The sequence below is a fragment of the Rhinopithecus roxellana genome, chromosome 1 (assembly GCF_007565055.1).
Source record: "Rhinopithecus roxellana isolate Shanxi Qingling chromosome 1, ASM756505v1, whole genome shotgun sequence".
NCBI classification, from domain to species: domain Eukaryota; kingdom Metazoa; phylum Chordata; class Mammalia; order Primates; family Cercopithecidae; genus Rhinopithecus; species Rhinopithecus roxellana.
Window position 1 is genome coordinate 193,693,406 of NC_044549.1, and position 20,110 is coordinate 193,713,515.

Sequence of the window (20,110 nt, forward strand, 5' to 3'; positions counted from 1 at the left end):
GAATCTAGAGACCTGCTGTCCTCTTTGAATTCATCTTCTGAGTCATCTAATGATGGTGAAATGTTGTTCTCTGTCAGTTTTTAGAATTTTCAATTGTATGCAGTGAAAGCTAAAAGCAGATTCAAAATAGTGATGATTTATGTCACACTACTGAATCATCCTTCTAGGCAATTTCAATATTCTACTTATTTTTTCATCTTTTTTTTTAGCATAATTTGGAATAACTGGTGAGTAATGATGAAAAATAATTCCCTGGATGATGAAAAATAGCAAAATGTTTCAAAAGATAGGAAAAACAAGATCACAAAGATCCCATTATATATCTTAGATTTATAAAAAGGTCCAGTGAACCCATATGGTAATTGTAATGAGTTATATTTTATTGAAAAAATAAGTAAATTCTCTTCTTGTTCTTCAGAAGCCCTCTAAGAGAATAAAAGTTATAAAATATCAAACCCTACAAATAGATAGAACAACTCTAAGAGGAAACTCAAAAAGTAAAATTGGGTCCAGTGACCCCGATGGTATGCCATGTTATGTACATATGAACCCTTCAACACACATCTGTCTAACTGAAGGCCGAGAATAGAGTAAGAGTCACACTCTCTATGTCTTCCTGGAGTTCCCCAGGCCTAGTAAAGGCTTTACTCACAGAAGGAGTTTAGGAGATATTCAGCAAGTGGAGAGTTGGAGCAGGAGATATAATCATTAAGGGAATGTCAAACAATATTCCTTACATATGTGCAAGGTCCTTGCACCATCTCGAAATCTAGGCCCTTTGCCTAGAATATTGTTCTTCCCTCTCTCCCTTTTAGCTGGGTGACTGTTAACTTTGAATCTCAATTCAGACTCCCTTCTGCAGGGAAGCTTTCCCTAATCCTCAACCCCTCCCATCAAGTGCTTATTTATGGGCTGTGAGAATCCCTTCCCTTCACCACATCCCAGCCACACACATCATTTTCTCTGCACTCAACCACCATGAAAAGTTAGTACTTATTAGCCAACACGTCTTCCTCTCCATTCCCACCCTATTGGTTACTGGTTACAAAAATACAGTTAGATAGAAGAAATGAGTTCTAATGTTAGATAGCCTAGTAGGAGAACTGTAGTTAACATAATTTATTGTATATTTGGGCCGGGCATGGTGGCATGTATCTGTAGTCCCAGCTACTTGGAAAGCTAAGGCAAGGAGAATCGCTTGAGCCTAGGAGCTCTGGGCTGTAGTGTGCTGTGCTGGTTGGGTGTCCACACTAAGTCTGGCATCAGTATGGTGATCTCCCGGGAGCAGGGGATCACTTTGTGTTGGAATGTTCTCAACACAAAGAAATGATAAATGTTTGAGGTGATGGATATCTTAATTATCCTGATTTGATCTTTATACAATGTAGACATGTATCAGATATCACGTGTCCCATAAATATGTACAATTATTAGGTATCAATTTTTGAAAGTGAATATGGAAAGTTTTAGTGTGTCTCCTTCATTACAGAGCTGACCCAGGCAAGGGCTGGTCAGGTTCTCCAAGCACCCTTTGCACCAGCACAGTGCTGCCCATGGTGGGAGCTCAGAGAGTAATATGTGAATGGAAAAAAAAAAAAATTGAATTCAAACACTTTTCTGAGTAAAGAGGCTTACCTTCTCAAATTCGTGCATTTGAGAAAATAAAGGTAAAAACTAAAAGTTCATCTGAAGAGAAAACAGACCAGGTAAGAAAGCTGTTACTTTCCTAGACTATATGTTCCTATGTTCCTTTACTCAGGGGTTATTGGGAACAAGAGGCAACATGGTTGTAGCAGAGGGCTCCTCATCTCATGATTCTGGCTTTCATTTAGGTGTCAGATGATTTATCAGAGACAGACATCAGCAATGAGGCTCGGGACCCCCGGACTCCCACAAACACCACAGAGGAGAAACGGAGAAACAGGCTGTACGAGTTAGCAATGAAAATGAGTGAAAAGGAGACTTCTTCAGGGGAGGATCAGGAGTCTGAGCCCAAGACAGAATCTGAGAACCAGAAGGAAAGTCTGTCCTCTGAAGACAACAGCCAGAGTGTCCAGGACCAGCTGAAGAAGGTAAGGGCTGTGAAGCCACCTGCAGACAGCTCAAGCTTCTGCACTGGGGTGCTGGAGATTCTATATTGGTGCAGAGAAGTGCTGGGTCCCCAAAGAGCTCTCTCTAAAATGCCCAACTCTGTGCACTTAGGAGAGCCTAAGAGAACCCTTCTTAACTTGCACTGAGTGGTACAATCAGGAAAACAGCACCATGGAAGTTTCCCAAGAACTCTTGCCTTCCACTATCTTTCATCAAGACAGCCCCTTGGCTTTGAGTCTATGATTTAGTGCCCCTTATCTCTCTCACTGGTAAAAATCAGTGTTATTTCCTGCTGCATCCTCTCCCTGAGGAATTTTGTCCATGGATTGAGGTCATCTAGCCAACCCCTCTTTTAATCAATGATGAAGCTCTGCTCCATGCTATGGAGACTTCGTGTTCAAAGTGGCCCTCTGGATTGTTTCTCTCTGCAGTTTTCAGATTTTGGTTTGTTTGTTTGTTTTAGCCTCAGAATCCTTTTTCAAACAATCTTTATATGGAATCCCAGTATTTCACACAGAAAAAAAGTATTCCCGTCTTAGGGTCCCCAAAGCTCTAACCACTTGAGTTTCAGAACCACACTCCTCCTCCCCTTTTCCTACCCCCAGTAGCCCCTGAGTTCCAAAGGACACAGTCTGAAAACCACAGAAGATAAACCCAACCTCTGGCATAAAAGAATCCCACACTCCCTCCCCGTAGTCAGTGCTCTGCCCACTGTCCTCCAGTATTGGGGTTTCCTCTACAGCTTCTCAAAGCACGTTTATGCTAGACTTGCTACTTTAGAGTCAGAATATCCCTGCCGGCCTCCGATGGAAGGGAACACACTAACATTTGTTGAGTGTCTCCTCTGTATCTCCTCTGTGCGTGTGCCTGTACACATGTTCATTAGGTCCTTAAATAACCCGTTGAAAAAGAAGCAGCCCATTTTTGCAGAAGAAGAAACTGAAGCTGGGTCATTGAGGTCCTTACCAAAGGCTCACAACTAGTAAGTTTCAGAGCTAAGGCTGCATCACAAACCTGCTTGGCCTTAAATCACAGGCCCTTCCTTGACAATCAGCCAAAGATTCGATTTGATCTTCAGAGTGATGATTCTGTTAGAGAGAAACCTCCCAGGTGTTTTCTGTGTCCCGAGTGTATACTGTGTAAACTAAGAAGTTGCTGTTAATGCACATGCATGGGTGAAGGAGCTGCCTTCATCTGCTCAGCAGCCAAGCTGGGGTCCTGTGGAGGAGGAATTGAAGACCATTACTGCTGAGCCCCTGAACCCTCCAACAAATTGAACTCTGTTTTTCATTTTTCCCATCCTACCCTCCATAACCGTCAAGTCCTCACCCACAAATCTTTTCCCAGCTTGTCTGTGAGGTGGAGAGTAGAGCTTGGTCTCCACGAGGAGCCCCTCACTGGGATATGGAATCCAACCTGTTGCAAATGGTAAAGGGCTCTGATCCTCTCTGTTACTTGAACTGATGCCGCATTATAGTCAGATTTGTATGTTGGAGCTTAGAGCCACATAGTATCGGGAGAATATCACATTCTTTCTTACAATGACTCTGTCTCCCACTGGCTTTGCTGCCTGATGGTCCCAAGGCTCTAAAAACTCTCACTGTACCAGTAGCATGCCAGGCTGAGTCATGTAACCTCACCCTTCATCATTCTGCAAGGAGCAACCTCCTTGAGGCACAGCTGTCAATGTACGCTATTCTCCCCTGGGCAGAATGTAAGCAGAGAAAGAAGGAGCTACTGGGGGGACTTCCTGGGGACTTAGACAAGCGCCTCCATCCTGCCCTGGCCCTAATTAGGCAGGAAATTAAGAGAGTTGGCTTTATTCAGATTCCCAAATGTGTCAGCTTCTCAAAGTTCAAGTCTTGCCTTCCTAGTCTACCATGAATCAATGAATTAAATATTCAAACATATTCTTGGGCATGTAAAAATTCATATAGCCATATATATATATATATGGCTGGGCATGGTGGCTCATGCCTGTAATCCCAGCACTTCGGGAGGCCAAGGTGGGCGGATCACAAGGTCAGGAGATCAAGACCATCCTGACTAACAAGGTAAAACCTCGTCTCTACTAAAAATACAAAAATTAGCCAGGTGTGGTGGCGGGCACCTGTAGTCCCAGCTACTCAGGAGGCTGAGGCAGGAGAATGGCGTGAACCCGGGAGGTGGAGCTTGCAGTGAGCCGAGATTATGCCACTGCACTCCAGCCTGGGCAACAGAGTGAGACTCCATCTCAAAAAAAAAAAAAAGAAAAAGAAAAACAGAAATATATGGTTAAGTATTGAATATTATTTAAAAACAGAAAAGTGTTGAGATACATTTTAGGATTAGACTGAGTCTGAAGCATGACTGGCCAGGTGCAGTGGCTCATGCCTATAATCCCAGCACTTTGGGAGGCCAAGGCAGGCAGATCACTTGAGCCCAGGAGTTTCAGACCAGCCTGGGCAACATGGCAAAAACCCAATTTCTACTAAAAATACAAAAAATTAGCCAGGGTTGGTGGCGTGCATCTGTAGTCTCAGCTACTTAAGAGGCTGAGGTGGGAGGATCACTTGAGCCCAGGAGGTTGAGGCTCATCACTGGACGCCAACCTGGGTGACAGAGTGAGACCCTGTCTCAAAAAATATATAAATAAATAAAAACAAACAAAATTAGCTGGGCATGGTGGTTCATGTCTGTGGTCCCAGCAACTTGAGAGGCTGAGATTACTTGAACCCAGGAGCTTGAGGCTGCAGTGAGCCATGATTGCACCACAGCACTCCAGCGTGGGCAACAACAGAGAGAGACCCTGTCTCAAAAAAAAAAAAAAAAAAAAAAAAAAAAAAGGAAAAAAAAAGAAAAACAAAGCCATGCAGTTTGCAAACTCTGTGGTGTTGGTTAATGGCTTAACTCACTGCTACTACTTAGAACATGACAATTCATTTCTTGCCTGCTTACCCTACCTCACCTCCTAACTGGTCTCCTGACCCTCCAGGCCCTTCTTGGCCCTTCCAATTCTATCTCCACTCAGTGGCCAGGTTGCCCTACAGTTCCTGCACTTGCTCACAGCCTGTCAACAGGCCCATGTCTGTCTTGCTTTTTAATTGATCCCTAGGACCCAGTCCAGGTTTTCATTGTTGATTGAATAAATACATCTTGGCCTCATTTGTAAAATGGGGATAATCATACCTCCTTATAGGGTTGTGAGGAATGAATTATGTAGTGTAGGGTTTAGCACATAGCAGGAGCCCAGCAAATCTTAATTATTGTAGCTTTAGGAAAATAAGCTTCACTGTCATGAAATATCATCCATCTGCTGGTACTGAAGGAACAGCTTAGTGCTGATTCCCAATCAACACTTGCAGTGTCATGTTGTGGGTCTGTAACTACATTTGGTGCTCCTTGATGCCATGCAGAGTGTAAGTGTGGAAATCACTACATCAGATCCCTAGGTTACCATCTTCAGGATCAGAGTTAACTGTGATGTCCCCATGACCCCAACACCACTAGTCTGAGCAACACACACACACACACACACACACACACACACACACACTGGGGAGTAGATCTAGGGTAATGTGACTATTCCAGAAGCTGCCACTGCTCCATCCTTGTTTCTTAACCATGGTAGTACACACTGGCCCAAAGTCCAACTACCTGAGGGCCTTCTCTTGAATAGCAGGAGCTCCTCTTCCTAATCAGAAGACTAGCTGGAAGTGCCAGAGAAATACCACTCCCAGGAGTGGGAGTGGGGCGCTAACCATGACTGATGGAAGGGTGTAAATATCCCAGCTCTTTTGCTTCGGTTGGGATGGTGACTCTGAGGCTTAAGCCACGCACTGACTCCCTCAGCATATGTCGCTGGTGGCACCCACAGTGATGAACTACTTGATAAACTACATGATAAGGCAGTCTTCTCTACTGACTCTTCCCTTTCCTGTCTCACTTCCCCACTCCTCTGCCACTGTTTCCTGGGACTGCCTCCCACATAAGCTATGTGCACCCCAATTTTTGTCTCAGGGTCATTTTCTGGGGGAGCCCAGACTAAGACAAACAGAAGAAAATGTGTCATCCCCAAATCGCAAATACTTACTTTGGTATTGTGAATAAGCAGTGAGGAAGTCTAACCACCAAATTGGTTACTGATAGGCTTTATCTCACCAAAAGGAGGCCTCATACAGAGGCAGAGCTCAGCCAGGTCCTCCATCACTGTCCCTGCTCTTTGGGAGCCAAAGCAGAGGAATGCGCATATGCCCGTAGACACAGTGACATCAATGGTAGCTCAATGTCCTCAGTATAACATCCCATCTAACTGGAGCTACAGAATCCTGTCCAGCAGCAGAAGAAGCATTTTAGAAACATACTTTTACCTGATGGGATTCAAACATTTGCTGCATGCAAACATATCCCTACAGTTGGATTAATGTCTTCCTTTGACTGGAGGCTGGGGCCCAGTGATTACTTAAGGATGGGCACTGGAACCTGAATTTAACCAGCTGAAGAACAAGCTTGGGGCCAGATCAGAACTTCTTGGGAACTGGATTCCTGAAAGCTCATGTTTCTTCTTTAAGTGATAACTTGGTTCCACCAGACCTCCGTGGTCAGTCTTCCAAACCACGTGGTCCTCAAAGCCTGGGAATGAGCACTTGTTTCTCCCCAACCACTGAGCAGCCATGCCAACAGCACTAGCCATGCCAATGTTTCTGGAAGAAAGTCCTGGCTAAAGTGGTTCTTTTTGCCTCTAGGGACGCAGCTGCTGCCCTCCTAAAGAGGGATGCAAAGGAGGACTAAGGACTCCTGGCCTGAGTTTGGAGACTACATCAGGGGCCAAGTCTCCCCTAAACCCCCTAATTTTTCCAGGCCTGGAGCAGCAGTCCCCAAGTTCCCTTCTGGTTCTAAAATTCCAAAGTTCTAGATATGCAATAGAATAAATAGGTTTTTGCTTCTTAACATAAGTATCATTTACAATACTATATATGAAAAAAGATGTCCTATGTGTCAATCTTTTGGAACATAAGCATTTATTAAAGGACTAGATTAGGCAAATCTTGCACTATAGTCAAATTTGTACATCTAGTGTCCTTAAAGCATTTTTATTAAGAGTCTTTGTTTATTAATTATCATAAGTAGCTGAGCCATTGTGCTTTATTTTCACAAGAAGGTCAACAACCAGCAGACATCTCTGCTGGGATTCAAACTGACTCTTAGTTTCACTTTAAAGAGTGAAACTACATTTATAATTTCATAGAATAATATTCATTTTTTCAATTTTGAAAAAATTGAATTGTATTTATAGTTTCATAGAATAATTTTCGTCAAAGTACTGAGACTTCTCTAAACTAATAAATGTCTTTCTCCCCCAAACAAGAGAATAATTTGTGCATCTGCATGGCTGCCCCCCAATTACTAAAGCCAAGCCACATGGAAACACAATCCTGGTCAATGGTGAAGGAAGCAGATTTATTGACTGTTGTCTGAGAAAACCCAGAGACTTGGGTTTCTCAAGTTTAATGTGCCTGTGAAAAAAATTTTGTTGATGTCATGGTGTTAACATAAAATCAAGTATTGTCCATATGTGTCTAACTTTCATAAAATAACGATTCATATGAGGCTATAGCACCTACAACCCAGGGAGCATTTTATTTCAGAAGAGTACCTCATCATCACTTGCTGCTAGAGTGAATATAGTATTAGATACTGACTTATAACTTCCAAACTACACTGATTTCAATAGGCCTTATGCCTATTGAGGAATTAACACCTCTTTCCCAACTTTCTATTTAACTGCTGCCCTAGGAAAAAAGAGAAGCTTTAACTGTCCACTTAGAGCTACAGCTCTTATCCACAGTGCTTGAACAGGTGAGGAGGTTTTATTTCACTCATGCTCATCTGCACCCTTCATTCCCACAACTGTGTCCTGGGGAAGGGCCTGCCAGGCCAGGAAGGTAGAGTTCTAGGTTCTCTTTTGGATCTTCAAAAGAGAGAAGCAGAATATCTTCCTCTCTAGGCAAAGATGGACTGGGAAAGATTGCCCAGAACTCCAATGCAGACATACCTTCAAGCCTCTAAAATGCAGGTGTTACCTGGAAGGCCAGGATAAGGATATCACCCCAGTCACAGCAGTAGAATGAGATGCTGGACAGAAATGGTTTGAAGAAAGAAAGGCAGAGTTACTCCAAAAGGTTTTAAGTAGAAAGGCCTGGCAAGCAAGGCCCTGGTTCAGAACTCTCACCTCACGGAAGTCCAAAAGTAAGAAACTCTGGGGAGGGGGAAGAGGAAGCAAAGATACTGTGAATCTGAAGTTCTGCAGAATAAGCAAGATTGTGCTCTTGGAAAACATCTCTGGGTAGAGAATATAAAAACTAAAGAAAGAAAAACATGTATATCAGTTTCTCCTATAAACAGAAATGCCAAAATCCTAAAGAAAATACTAGCAAACTGAATTCCACAACATTAAGAGATTAACATACCATAACTCATATATTTTATTCCAAGAATGCAAAATAAAGTGAATAGCAGGAAACCCCACTGTTATACTCATTTAGTAAGTACTATTTTTTAAAAGCACATCATAATCTCAACTGATGCCAAAATGTCTTTTGGAAACATTCAACACATATTCCACTGGGGTAAAAAACCCTCTCAGTGTAATAGAAAGATAATTCTGTAACATGACGAAGAAAATCCACTTTGAAGCACCAGAAGCCCTGGATTTTTTTTCTTGATGAGAGCTCATTTTAAATATCAAAAACATCATGAACATCAGATTTTACTCCCGATCAAAGAAACACATGACAAAGAGATGAATTTGTAAATGCTTTCACATAAATGTGTATTTTGTTAATCAAATAGCACATACATACGTGTAAAAAATAATATGTGTGGCTTTAAGATTTGTTTTAAATTACAGACAAATATTTGTAGTTATTTAGCAAATATGTATTGTTGCTAAAGAAATAAATGAGCAAAATTGACTCTAGAAGGTTTACAAAACCTGAACAGACCACAGAAGAAATTGGCAAAGTGGTCAAGGAATTATTTCTCAGAAAGAAGCTAGTCTCAGGTATCTTTGACAATAAAATCCATTAAACGTTCATGGTGCTAATTACCTGCACACTAATAAAACTGTTCTTGAGCAATTAAAAAAATGGAAAGCACCCCAGTTCTGAATCTCACACACAAAAAATCACACACCACCAAAAATTTACAAATTAATTCACGAGTGAATAAACATTCAAAACTTCTCAACGTATTAGCAAATTGTTTCTAACTATGAATTAAAGTAATAATTTATGACTGCCAGACAGGATGCAGTCTAAGAATGTAATAATATTAATTTTAGGATATCTATTAACATTTTTGTTATATTTACAGGCTAAAGGGAGAGAAACATGATTATTTTATTAAATTCTTAGCTTGATGTTTGACATAGTAGGAAATTCATAAAATACTCCTAAATACTGAATGAAGAATGAATTCCAAACTAACAGCTGATAAAGTTAAACAACCATTTCTGATAAAGTGGGAAGACAAAAACTCAACAGCAGTGACTGGTAGCCTTTTGGGGATTGCAGACCTTTTTACAAATTTGATGAACATTGTGAACCCCTTCTCCATAAAGCATAAAAAAAGAAACTGATTTTCATCAAATTGGAAAGTCACAGATTGCATGAAGCCCATCCATAAACCCCAAGTTTAAAAATTACTATTAAATGACAGAAAGAAAACAAAGATGTCTTCTACTACTTCTTTGATTCAACATTGGTCTGGCATTCTCTCCAGTAGAATAAGAAATAGAAATTACCAATATTAGATAGCAGAAAACAAAACTATGATGACTTTAGATTTCTGAGTTAAGATAATAAAATCAACTGAAAAGATTATTAGAAATAAGTTTGGTAGGGTGGCCTATCACAAAAGAGTAATACATAAGCAAAAATTTCATATGTGCAGCAATAACCTCTCAGAAAATATAAAGAAAAAATTCTATTTGCAATAGCAGCAAAAGTACACACAGCGCTGAACATACACTTGGCATATAACCCAAAAATTCTCCTAAGTATTACCAAAGAGAAATAAAGACCTATGTCCACATACACAGACACACACAAAAAACATTCATGATCACCAAAAACTGGAAACAACCTAGTTGTCCACCAGCTCACCAGCTGGAAAACAAGTATAAGTGCACCAATGTCAATGAATCTTGAGAGCATTATGCTGAGGGAAAAAAGACTCAAAAGGTTATGTATTTCCCACTTACATGACATTCTGGAGAAGGCAAAACTATAGGGACAAAACATATACCAGTGGTTATAAGAGAATGGGTGAGGGGAAGGTTGATATAAAGAGACATAAGGGAATTTTTTGGTCTGATGGAAATATTCTAAATCTTGATTTGGTGGTAGCTACACAACTGCATGCTTTTGTCAAAATTCATAGAACTATTTGCCTTTAAAGGCTGAATTTTACTGTATGTAATATATATGTGCACATACACATTTACATATATATATACATACATAGTGCCCTTGAATAACTTAACTACGAATGTATGAAACTCATCTGAATAAAATTAACCAGCTTTGCTAGGAGACATAAAGACTGAATAAGTACGGAAACATATTCTGTGTACCGATGGGAAAACTTCACAGTTTTATAGAAGTTAGTTTTCCCCAAATTAATACATACATTTAACAGATTTCCAATCATCTTAATGAGATTTTTTGCAAACTTGATGAAGTTACTCTGAAGTTCATCTGGAAGAATAAGTGCATAAAATATAGCCAAGAAAACTTCAACTGTAATTATAGCAGTGGTGCTAACACTGGAATAAGCAAACAGATTAATGAAACACAATGGAAAATACAGAAAGTTATTATGACATGATAATGGTACATTTAATATCAAAGAAAGATTCTTTAAGGAATATTAGATTAACAAATTATGTAGTACGAGCAGAACTAAATTAGATTCATACATCATACTACATACAAGAATAAATTCTCAATGGGCAGGAGTTTAAAAGGTTAACTAAAAGAAGTTACATAATTACTAGAATAAATTATAGATGAATATTTTGTAACATTAGGACAAGAAAGGCCAGAAACCTTAAAAGCCTGAAATATATGATTGCATAAATATTAAGAACTTATGTTCATCAAAACCATAAAATTAAAAGGAAAAGAATAGTTAAGAAGACATAGTGCTTAAATATATAATGGGTGAAGAATTAAGAACTTTATAACTCTGTATTATAACTCTGTATAACTCTGCTATAAAGAAATACCTTAGACTGGGTAATTTATAAAGAAAAGAGGTTTAATTGGCTCACAGTTCTACAGGCTGTGCAGGAAGCATGGCTGAAGAGGCCTCAGGAAACTTACAATCATGGCAGAAGGCAAAGGGGAAGCAGGCACGTCTTACATGGCTGGAGCAGGAGGAAGAGAGTGAGGGAGGAGGTACCACACACTTTTAAACAATCAGATCTCAAGACAACTCACTCACTATCATGGGAACAGCACCAAAGTGGAAATCTGCCCCCACGATCCAATCACTTTACACCAGGCCCCACCTGCAATATTGGGGATTATAATTTGACACAAGATTTGGGCAGAGACACAGACCCAAACCATATCAAACTCCAACAGATAAAGGGTAATGTACATAAGCAGGCGAGTCACCAAAAAAAAAAAAAAAAATGTAAATGGCCAATAAGCATATGAAAAAATATTCAACTTTAATTGTATTACAATTTGTATTTAATGTAACACCTTGCCCAGAACTTGCCATATGGTTAGCATGTTCATTTTTTTAATTCAACAAATGTTTATTGAGTGTCTCAATGTGCCTGGCACTATTGAAGTAGAGAGAAAATGGCCACGAACAAGGCAGAGTTTATCATTTGCTCAATCAGTAAGGATACAAATTAAATTAACGAGATGTCACTTTTGCCTAATAAATTGGATGGTTAAAAAGAAGGATAATTGGCTCACTCTTCTAATCCCAACACTTTAGGAGGCCAAGGCAAGCAGATCACTTGGGCCCAGGTGTTTGAGACCAGCTTGGGCGATGTAGCAAGACCCCTCTCTACAAAAAAATACAAAAATTAGCCAGCCATAGTGGTGAGCACCTGTGGTCCCAGCTACTCCGGAGGCTAAGATGGGAGGATCACTTAAGCCCAGGATATGGAGGTTGCAGTGAGCCAATATTGTGCCACTGTACTCCACCTTGGGTGACAAAGGGAGACTGTATCAAGAAACAAAAAGAATGACATTTAGTGTTGGTAAGAGTTCAGGAAAACAGGCAGTCTGCCACCATAAAATAGTGGGAGCACATATTAGAGTTTGGTAACTTGGTAATCCAAAGGAATCAAAGTGTGCATACCCTTTGATGTGGCAATCATACTTTCAATTATTTATCCAAAGAAAAACCTGGAGAAGCAGCCGGGAGAGGGGGGCGGTGCAGGGTGGGGAGTCGGCGGGGGAGCATATATTACAATGTAATTCATCAAGCATTGTGTTTTCATTGTAGGGAAACAACAAACTGAAATCTGAATGCCCAACAATAAGGGATTCTTGGAGATATGGGGAGATGGGGTTCAAAAAACAGATGGGGCATAGGCATTGGAACAGCAAAGATAGATTGGTACAGATACAAGTGATACAGGGCAGGTGAGCCCCGAAATTGGGGCTTAACCCAAGAGGGTTCTTGGCTTTGCCCAGGAAAGAATTCAAGGGTGAGTGGAGGATGCTAAACAGAAACTATAATTGAAGCGGCAGTATATACCAGCAGCAGCGGTACCGCTCCTTACAGAGCAGGGCTACCCCATAGGCAGTGTGCCCAGAATAGCAGCTCAGAGGCACTTCTGCAGTCATATTTACATAAATATAGTAATTATACTTTTAATTACATAAAAGTTAAGGGGCAGTTTATGAAGAAATCTATAAGATGAAGGTGGTAATGTGTCAGGTTGTTGCTATGAAAAGGGGTGGTAAGCTCCGGGTGTTGCCATGGCAGTGGTAAACTGACATAGCACACTGGTGGGGTGTCTTATGGAAAGCTGCTTCTATCCTGGCCCTGTTTTAACTAGTCCTCAATTTGGTCCAGTGTCTGAGCCCAGCCTCCTACCTCACAATTAAGTGGGTAAATTTCATGTCAGGAAGTTGAGGAGGTTTTATATTCCATATGTTTATTACCTCTCTCTCCCCTACCCCCCACCCCTCTCGCCATCTGTCTTTCTGAGGCAAATTTGTTTTCTAAAAGTTAAGGGATAGTGGAATTGGAGGTTCAACATTGTAGAGAGGGTTTAAAATAGCTACTGCATCAAATGTAAAGAAAACAATGTGGAGAAATATTGGAAGTCCCAGGCAGCACTGAAAGCATAGATGAGGTCAGATCATGAACATTTACCTGATGTATAAAGAACCTGTACAAGAATATAGCAATCTTGGACACAATTAAATGCAAAATAAAAATTCATTTTATTCAAAGAAAGTATCTATTCCTACCAGATCTATTCATAAATCCACATCATTTGGCATAATTACACAGTATGGTTCAAGCGTTTCTGAGATTTACGGCGGAACTTCCCATTTCAGAGGTTTGTAGCTTAGCCATTAACGTTCCCTGAACTAAAATCTACATATGAATTTCAAACCATTGAGGGGATGGGGCATAGAATGGAAACTAACTCCATCCATAATAAGAGCAAAAAATGTGAAGTTAAAACTTAAAAAGTTAAAACTGCAGATCTCCAAGAAATCTAGCAGTTTACTGGAAGAAAGATGGTGTAAAGACGAATTCTTCCAAAATTAGGTTAGAGGTTTAATGCAATGCAAATCAAAATCTGAGCCAGATATCTTTTAACTTTTCAAAGAGTCTAAAAATCAAAACCATCTGATAGAATAAGCAGTCAAAAATAGTTTAGAAATGTTTAGAAAAAATAAAAGAGGTGTGAAGAGGATCCATTTATTAAGATATTATATGTTTTAAAGGTACAGTAATTAAATTTGTGAGCTACTAGTACAAGATGTAACAGAATAGTCCAGAAGAACAGCCTAAAATATATTAAATTTAACTCACCATTAATCTCGCGATTCCCACTCACTTTCCACACTAGGTCAAAAAAGGACAGCTTTTTAATAAATGGTGTTTGGACAATTGTTAGCTTGTTCTTTTGGGAGGGGAATAGGGATGTAAGAAAAGACAGGTTCTTAATTTTCACCCCAAGGAAGGTATGAATGGACCCTCCTCGTTTGCAGGCCTAGCGATAGATAAGAGACAACATTTAAAAGGAGACAGAGAGATGTTGAAATTCTCTTGTGAGAGGTGGTAGCCCAAGCTCTGGAGTTTGAATCCCTGCTCATACCCCACTTCTTCAACAATTACTGAGCTATTCGAGGAGCTGCAATGCAGTATGGACAAGAGAAAAAAGCTCCCTGCACTCCTGGAACTTACCTTCTGTTGGAGGAGACAGTGGTAAACATGTAGACACACGAAAGGGAAGATGCACAATAGTGATAAGTGCTAAGAAGATGACGTAGGGCAGAGGTCAGAGTCCTGGATAGTCATGAACTCTGACCAAGGGTCTTGAACTGAGACCCAAATGGCAAGCAGGAAAAAGATCTAAAGGAAGGGCTTTCCAGGCAGAGGAACACATGCAAGTCCCTAAGGTGAAGATGACCTTGACAAGTCCAAGGGACAGAAAATGACAAGTCCAAGGGACAGCTGGAGCAATGTGGCCAAGGGAAAAGCGGCGAGAGCGGTGACGGCAGGGGCTAGAGCAAGCAGGGCCAGGTGGGCCATGCAGAAAGCTTCAGTTTATATTCTGGTGAGGTAGAAAGCACCTGGAAAGGTTGAAGTGGACAAGTGACAAGCAGGACCTTACATTATGAAGATCACCTTGGCTGCCATGTGTCACCTTCTTTCCAAGCAAATGTGGAAAGTGATTTCAGGTCTCACTGGACTTCTTCAGAGCCAAGCACATGCCCTGATTACCACCAGTCATTAGAAATGTTTGTAATCAATATTAAGAACTATTGTCTGAGGAACAGTCAATATAAAAAAGCAAAAAAAAAAAAAAAAGATCAATGGCTCTTAGGCCAAGAAAGGAACTCCTCCTGCCTGCTTTACACCTGCTAGAGTAGGTTTGGTCAAAGGTGATGGCCCCATTTCCCCCCTTTGTTTCCCTTGCCAGGCCCTGATATGGCCAGCATCAGACAAAATAGGCGCCACCAAAGAAGAACAAGAAAATGACCTCAGGGAAACATAGAGATCATTGGAACTAAACTACAAATACTATACTTTTAAAATTTATTTCTTAGTCACCATGAAAAAAGGAAAATATTTCTTTCATAGTGGCCTTGGCCATCAAGACCTGGATGACTTAAGAACCCAAACCTTCCTAGAGGTCAGTTCTCCTCTAATCTCTGTTATGTGTAAATGTTTCGGTGCATTACATATGCTAATTTATTAAGTTCATGTTCCAATTTCTTTCCACAACTCTGTACCACCCTCTTGCATCAAGTCACTCTTCAGGGACGTGAGTCTGTTCATGGAGAATGTATTTTGACGGGTGTTAGCGGCATTGCCGGAGTGCCTTATGTTTCATGAGAACTGAAATATATTAGCATTGAATTTTTCTAGCAGATTTCTGTCAAATATTTAGAAGGACATATGGAGTTTCTTTCCTACCATTGAAAAGGAGAAAAATACATGAAATCAAGGCATTTGGACACTTTCTTGCTTGTTCTGGTAGTTTGATGGAAGCATTTCATAAAGCCAAGACAGCATATGTAATACGAGACAGAGGAGTGATGAGTGGACTGGGCGTCTGGATTAAACTTGGAACAGGTTTTCTTATAGAGCACGTCCTTCCTCACTCATGGTCATTGACAGCTCAGTTCTAGGTGGGCTCTGGAAGCCTCAGAATGGGCACTTGTGCTGGACAGATCTCCAGCTCTGTGGTGTGGCTTGGTCTTTGGCTTTCCAAATCAATGCACTTATTCTGGTTGGTGTCAGTTGGTAGAGGCTGTAGAATGACCCAAGGACTCCGTCATTAGACCCTTCTCTTCCTGACCTGTTGTTCACTGATTTGGTTGTGCACTCAGATTCTGTTTTACCATCACTTCCCACAGTCCACTGTGTCCAGGGAATTATGCACATGGAAGAAGTGCTGGTGTGACAAATGGGGAAGAGCATGGGTTTGGGAAACCACTATCTGGGCTCAAGTCCCAGCTCCACATCTTCTTCACTGAGCCACAGTTTCCTTGTCTCTAAAGATGGGATTAAAATATCAACCATGCTATCAGGGTTAAATAAAGTAATGAGAAGCCTAGAGTCAACCTGGCACAGGATGGACGCACATTAACTATGAGGTGCTTCCCTCCTTGCTTCTTCTCTTCCCCACCAAAGAGTCTCTCAGGAACAACATTCAGCAAGGGGAGAAGGCATGGATACATATTTATTTTATGCAACTTGAACTGCTAAAAGGCCTTTCACCTCTCCCTGTAATTCCTCTCTTCACCCCTTTGTGCTCAAACATGTCTTTAGATGACCCTGTTAATGTTTCCTGTTACCTGGATGTCCACTGTCCCCTAATAGCTCCCCCTAAGGAACGTTCGTAAGTCACAGGGCTGAAAGGAGGACTGGAGGGCCCCATACTGTCACCAACTTCTTGATTGTACTACAGCCAATTATGAAGACTGTACTAGCCCTTCACCCCTCCCCTCAGGAAACTTGACACCAAAAATAATGAATTTAAAAGAAAAATTGAACAAATGACTCAGGTGCTATTCCACTTGGGCATTTGGTAATCACCCACTTTCATGATTGTGTGAGAAAAGGAGCTCTGAAATGTTGTATTTTACTTTATTTCAATAACCTAACGAACCCTTCCTTCCCTCCTGGTATTTAAATCTTTAATGCGTCAGTTTCTTCCGGATCACCCAGCTGGAAAGCACAGCAGCACCTTGCCAGCTCCCTCTTCTTCACTGCAGCCACCACGTTCTCTCAGCTCTTTCCAGAATATTGCACCTTTTATGCTTTTATCCCTCCTGTGGCTGCCCCACCTCAGGTCCTTGCGACCTTTGATTGGAGCTGCAGTTATTCTTTCCTACACTTACTTTCTGCCTCCAGTTCTCCCCAGCCCTAAATCTGCTCTTCGTGTGGCAGTCAGAATTACCTTTCTGAAGTGCAGGTCTCTCCTGCCAGCATGTTAAAAGCCTGGGCTTTAAAACCAGGCAGACCCGAATACAAATCCTGGCTCCTTGAAAACCTCGTCACCTCTCTTAAGCCTCAGTTCTTCATCTATCAGATGGAGTGATCATAGTACCCACATCCTAGGGTGGTGAGGAGGGTTAAATGAGGCAAGGCAAATGATGCACTTATCCCAGAGCCTGGCACACAGTGCTCAGTGAGTTACTGTTAGCAGCAGCAAGAACCTGCAGTGGCACCTCATTGCCAGCAGTACAAACTCCAGACTCCTGAGGCTGGCATTCAGGGCACTGTAAGACCTCCCACCTGCCTCTCTTTTCCCACCTGTCTCCCACAGCCTGCCCTGGGCTGCAGTGCCATTGACTCAGCAGCTTTTTTTGTGCTTCCAGACCTTGCCCCAAAGTAACGTGCTAGCAGGACCTGGTTGTTCCCTCTGCAGGTCTGCAGCCTGTTGCTCACAGTGCAGGACGGGTCTTACCTTCTGCTAACTGCTGTTGTCTCCTGACTGCTTCCTCCTCCGCTCTCTGAGGGTAGGGACCATGGCTTACTTGTTTCTGCATTCCCTGCAGGGCCCAATGCAGTGCCTTGGCATAGAGTGGATGTTTCCAGAAGGAATTAAGTTAGTGATGGGAGGGAGTCATTGATGATGTTTGAGGGCCTAGTTTTTTCAGGGTCCCCTCAAGGCCATAACATACCTTGTTTTCATTGCATGTCAGTATGTATGGTTCGGTCTGCTCCCAGTAAAGGGAAAACAACAGAATGAAAAACTGGGAAACAACAGAATGATGGAAATGAACATTCTCTCTCTCTCTCTCTCTTTCTCTCTCTCTCTCTCTCTCTCTCTCTCTCTCACTCGCTCTCTCTTGCTCTCGCTGTCTGTCTCTTGCTCACTGTGTGTGTGTGTGTGTGTGTGTGCGCGCGCACACGCGCACGCCAGTGTTAGGTTGCTTACTCTGATTTCTTAGACTATTCTGTATTCTGATATTATTATTCCCTTTTTGGTGGTATGATCCCATCTTTATGAAATGGTAGTGGTAGGCAATAATAGATTATACCAGCTTTTTTCTTTTTAAAATATTATTACTTGGCAAAAGAAAAAACAAGAAAGAGCAGCAAACTTTAACCTTTTGGAATAATGGTAAAAGGTACTCTTTGAAATATGAAATAGTCAAAGAAAAATGTTTCAAGACTGCAGTACATAATGAGAGGCAGCTAAACCACCAGGCATTCACCAGCAGTGTGCCCACCTCCAGCCAGGAAGCGGGCCTGCAGAGCAGGTGGGAGGTGCTTGAGGAGGGGCGCACAACTCTCGACCCAGACACTGGGCGGACACCTGACACATGCCATCTAATTTAATCTTCTTGAAAGCCTCTTGAGCTAGATGATGTTATATCCATTTTACAATGGAGGCACAGAGGGGTTAAGTATTTGCCCAAAGTCCCACGGACAGTGTAAGCTGAATTCACCCAGCCTCATGTGCAAACGAGGAAGTTTCATTAGGGTAAGTCCGCAGTAGGAGACCACAGCACCCCCGATTGTCTCCCTCTGTTATTTTGGGGAGTCTTAGAGGAGGGGTCTGCCATGTATTCATGTACAGCCCTCTTGGAGGAGCCCACTCAGGGCCCCCATGGATGTCTGGAGCTGGCAGAGCCCTGAGGGACAGGCCTCACCAGGCCACAGTTGCCCCACCACCATGGGAGCCAGGTCCTGCCCAGGTGCCTTCTCACAGAGGGGCTCCAGATCAGTGAGACAAGGGCCAGTGTGTGGCTTTGCTGGGACCAAGCACTTGTGCCTTTATGGGCCTGTTCCTCCATAAAACACATTTAAAAATCATATTTTACAACTGTATTGGCATAAATATACTAATATATATCAAAACATGTTCCTGGTGCAAAGATTCATTCTTTTTCTTTTAATTTTAAAAGAAATTAAAATATTTTCATGGACCCCTAAAGGAATGATGGGCCCTAGGTCAGGCGCCTGCTATCCTTAAAGGGTAAGGAGGCCCTTCACAAGACCCTAAAGTGGCAGTCCCATCGCCACTGCCCGTTTCTTGGCTGACCATGAACCTGGATCATACTGTATGCTTCCCTCTCTCTCAAAAGTGTGAGTGCCAGTGTCCCTTCAGCTTCTGCCTTTTTTGCCTTTTTGCTCTTGTTCTTGTTATAGGTGTCAGAACAGCCCCTGAGGTGGAGCTAGGAAAATCTCTCTTCCGCTCCAGGCACATGTACACATCCTTTTATCCTGAAAGCCTTTCTGCCCACCTTACAATATATCAAGACTTATATCAAGTCACATAAATAGATACCCAGGACCTGTGGCACAGGCCAGGTCATCACACACAGCCAGAAGCTGACTCTCTGAACTCAGCTGAGACAGACACACAGACACACACATTCCAGGGCTGGAATGCCCCCTCTTTAATTCCAAAGTGGTATCTCTCCACGAAGCCAGACATCTGATTATTAGAACACACTCTTGCTGCTCACTCATTCACAAGAGTAAGATATTCTGGTAAAGAGCATCCCTGATTATTCCAGCTTGAAATGAATTTGCATTTTTCTGTGCAACACAAAGCTTAGATATGAATGATGACACTGGGAAAAATCTCAGGAGAATTTACAAAGATTGCTAACGAGCAGATATATCTAATGTTTAGACGAAAATATTTTCTCCTTTAGAATTCTACAGGCGCAGATCTCCCCTGGCAACACCTTGCATTCTCCATGTCTTTGAAAAACAGTTGATAGGGAAGAGTACATAGAGTAGAAATGTGTTTATAGCAACACATTTTTATATGGAGAGAAAGCATATAAGCACAAAA

General features: G+C 41.7%; 1 protein-coding gene and 1 long non-coding RNA gene across 3 annotated transcripts in view; one reads left to right on the forward strand and one right to left on the reverse strand.

Moving 5' to 3' along the window:
- Window positions 1-20,110, forward strand: part of MYRIP (myosin VIIA and Rab interacting protein) — a 407,166-nt gene that overhangs the window by 356,664 nt on the left and 30,392 nt on the right. For both annotated transcript variants that reach the window (XM_010360033.2, XM_030935142.1), the window contains exon 11: window positions 1,833-2,072. In XM_010360033.2, coding sequence (XP_010358335.1) covers window positions 1,833-2,072 — 240 coding nt within the window. The remainder of the gene's footprint in view (window positions 1-1,832; window positions 2,073-20,110) is intronic.
- The window catches only part of LOC104659872, a 126,814-nt gene that overhangs the window by 32,996 nt on the left and 73,708 nt on the right, over window positions 1-20,110 (reverse strand). The gene's annotated exons all lie outside the window — the stretch shown is intronic.